This window comes from Hyla sarda, chromosome 2, assembly GCF_029499605.1.
Source record: "Hyla sarda isolate aHylSar1 chromosome 2, aHylSar1.hap1, whole genome shotgun sequence".
Lineage (NCBI taxonomy): Eukaryota > Metazoa > Chordata > Amphibia > Anura > Hylidae > Hyla > Hyla sarda.
Window position 1 is genome coordinate 249,582,256 of NC_079190.1, and position 3,308 is coordinate 249,585,563.

Consider the following 3,308-nt stretch of genomic DNA (forward strand, 5'->3'; position numbering starts at 1 on the left):
TTATTTCTATAAAGAGACATGTACTCTTTAAAGCGTGCAAAAAAAGTGATGTTACTCAGGACCCAATCCTGATCATGTGCATATAATTTTTGTGTGTCTCGGACCTATATATCCAGAGATATAAGCATTTATCTGCTGGTGAGTTACTTTTTCATTGTGCAGGCTGGAGGGGGCGTGTCAGTCTGTCTCCCTCACAGGAGCAAGCCTGGACAGTCAGCCAATCAGTACTATCTACTCTGTAACCCTTTCCTCTCTGGTTTTATGCTGTGTCATAGGAAGATACTTGGAGCTTGCCTGCAGTAATCAGAAGACATTATGGTGAATTCATAACAGGATAAAATGTATAAATATAAGAATAAATCTTTATAAAATTAGTGCAAGGATTTTTTTTTAGATAAAAGTACAGCATTTTTATGAATACATGTTCTATCTGTTTTATCTTCTCCTTGTAAAGCTGGATGCTAATCAGCATAGCTGTCACTATGTGTTTCATTCATCTTTCACATACTCCTGAATGTCTGATCAACTTCTTTGTCATTCAGGAGTCCGAGAAAGCTTTGACTATTTCAGCATGCTGGGAGTTGTAGTTTAGTAATAACTGAAGCTGCAATGTTTGTAAATAACTGTGTTAGAGCAGTGTTGCCTCCAGCTGTTGTAAAACTACAGCTCCCAGCATGTCCACACATCCTTTATGTGTAGTTTTGCATACACTCAATAGAAATCTCCTATACTGGATACCGGTATGCTTTACGGCCGGTATCCAGTATGCTGCAAAATCTAGACTAGTCTGTCTGGCTAAAAGACAGGCGACCCCTAGTGGCGGCTATTTTGAGCTTGAATTTCAGGTGAAAATGTAAAAAAAAAAAATTTACAGGTGTATATTGTGAAATGTCATATTATAATGAGTCCTGCAATATATGAAAAGTTTTTAACAATGATAGTGCCTCTTTTAGTGTATTTGGCAGCACTATACAGGGCTAGAGCCTGATACTATGGTTCATATTGCAAATGCCCATTGTGAAGTCATTGCAGCATATATTTGATGTAAATAGGACTTTATTTACCTGTTTTAAAGTCACTGTTATAAGTGGAAGTTGTAGATGTGCCAGATTAGACTGACATTCTATAAGATTTTGTTGTAGTGCCAATTGTCTTGCCTAGCTGACTTGTCTTGTCTCTTTTCCAGGTATGACAGTAAGTGCTGTAGCAGCATTAGTGTTGATGACCTCCTCCATAGTGTCGGTAGTAGGCTCCCTCTACCTAGCATACATCCTGTACTTTGTGCTGAAGGACTTCTGTGTTATCTACGTCACCACCTATTTGCTGAACTTCATTCTCCTTATCATCAACTACAAACGACTAGTTTACTTGAATGAGGCCTGGAAACGGCAACTGCAGGATAAACAAGAATAAGAGGCCTCTTGAACTCTGACTCGCATCTAAAGGACACTGCTTCCTTAAAGTTTATTTTGCAGTACACTTCTATTGGTTGGGGAACAGATTGTTTCCAAGAACTGTCTTAACCAATTTTTCTTTTTTTTTTTTATAACTTTTGACTGAAAGGGCCCTGGATATGTGTTTGCAATGGCACCTCCCATTTGAAATGGCTGGATGAAGGAGCTATGTTGATGTTTAGAAACAAAAAAGAAAAGTGGCAAGCTTTAACTGTACTTACCAAGGTGTTTTGTTGAATGGCACATTCTCTATTTTTGGTGACATCTTTCTCTCCTTTGTGCCTCCCTCTTTGTATTTGTATGTGTGTCAATCCTTCAATGCGGGTATTTTTATTTTTTAATTATTTTTCTTTTTTATTATGGCTGATTGGTTAAGATGTGCATTTTGTTGCCACCATTGGTATTTCAAGTTGCCATTTACTCTGTGGCTGCCACTGGTATTTCATGTATTTTCAGAGAACAATATTAGTAGCCAAATACATTGTCTGTCTGTTTCTATGCATTTTGAGTAGAATTAAAACAAACAACTTCCCACTTGGTACAGCCACCAGCACCTTGAAGGATTTTACTGCGTCCGAAAGCTAAGAGAAGGGGTACGTTTGAAAGCCGCATTTTGCACTAGCTTCAGATTGATGCTGAATTTCTTGCAGTCACTCACGGCTTGGCTGCAGAATGACTTCAGAAATGGCTTTGGAGGTCTGGTCAGCCTAGTCAGAGTGCAAGATTTCATGCCGATCGGTAATGTGTAAGAAGTGTTGACCTTCATATATGTAAAGGTTTATGGATATTGGCATTACTGATGAGAATACAGAGTGTTGATTTGTCATTTATTGCTCAAAAATCAGTACCAGGAAAGTACATGTGCAGTACATTTACTTGTAGACTTTGAGTATGTTAAGACATTGTTGAGCTTTTCCTTGATCCATCATTATAAGGCTGCATATGAAACCTTATCTGTAGGCTGTACCATACGACTACGCTACATTACCGGTCCCTACAAACTCTTGCAGCACTCTGTTCAGCAGGAAATATTAGTGTTAATGTGTAATCCTCCATGGCAAATGGAGAGTTCATTTGTTTCTTTCTCCCTTTACTATGCAGCTTGTGTACAAGTAGTTATGTCATAATGCAACAAGACTCGTGTTAATCCTTTATAAGACACCATTTAAAAAAAAATTGGGGGGTCCACCAGAAATAGCCACTTTTCCACGTATTATGGTAGTCTAATACCTCAGAAAGGTTTTTTGTTTTTTTTTTAACCTGGCCTACGTGCTGTGTCAAATACCATAATCAGTATGTAAACCTTGTTATTGTGCCTGATGAGACCATTTTTGTTGCAAGAATGGATCTAACTTTTAGCTTAGCATTTGTCACTTAGCCATAGCTTGGTATGGACTTGATTTTATGATTGGCATTGTTTAGGTGGGGGAGGGGGGTCAGAGATCAGTGACCACTATATTGTGGTGTGGGATATATAAAGAGGTTCTGTGACCTCAAAATTGTATAGAGAAGCAGAATTCTCTTTTTTATGTTCTAGAAGATGGCTAGCAATAGTTTTTTATCCTCAACCTGAGGTTTTCCAGCTGTAGTAGTGTGCAGGAAGACTATTGGTCTAAATGTTGTTACTTGGCAGTTGTGGGCTTCAGTCATTCACGAAGAGGCTTCTTTGATGTTGAATATTTGATTTCTTGGTGCAATATCTTGTAGGGGTTGTAGGAAATAAATATAAAAAATGGCAGCCTGCTAGAATGATAAAATAACAAAACACTGGAAAACTATTTTCTTTTAAATAAACTGGTGCCATAATGTTAAACAGATTTGTAAATTACTTCTATAAAAAAAAATCTTAATCCT

The 3,308-nt window shown here is 37.8% G+C and overlaps 1 protein-coding gene across 1 annotated transcript in view; it reads left to right on the top strand.

Annotated features, from left to right (window-relative positions):
* Positions 1-3,016, top strand: part of VKORC1L1 (vitamin K epoxide reductase complex subunit 1 like 1) — a 37,798-nt gene extending 34,782 nt beyond the window's left edge. The window contains exon 3 of the mRNA XM_056556915.1: positions 1,187-3,016. Within this exon, the coding sequence (XP_056412890.1) occupies positions 1,187-1,413 (227 nt within the window). The 3' untranslated portion in view covers positions 1,414-3,016. The remainder of the gene's footprint in view (positions 1-1,186) is intronic.
* Positions 3,017-3,308: the final 292 nt, after the last annotated feature.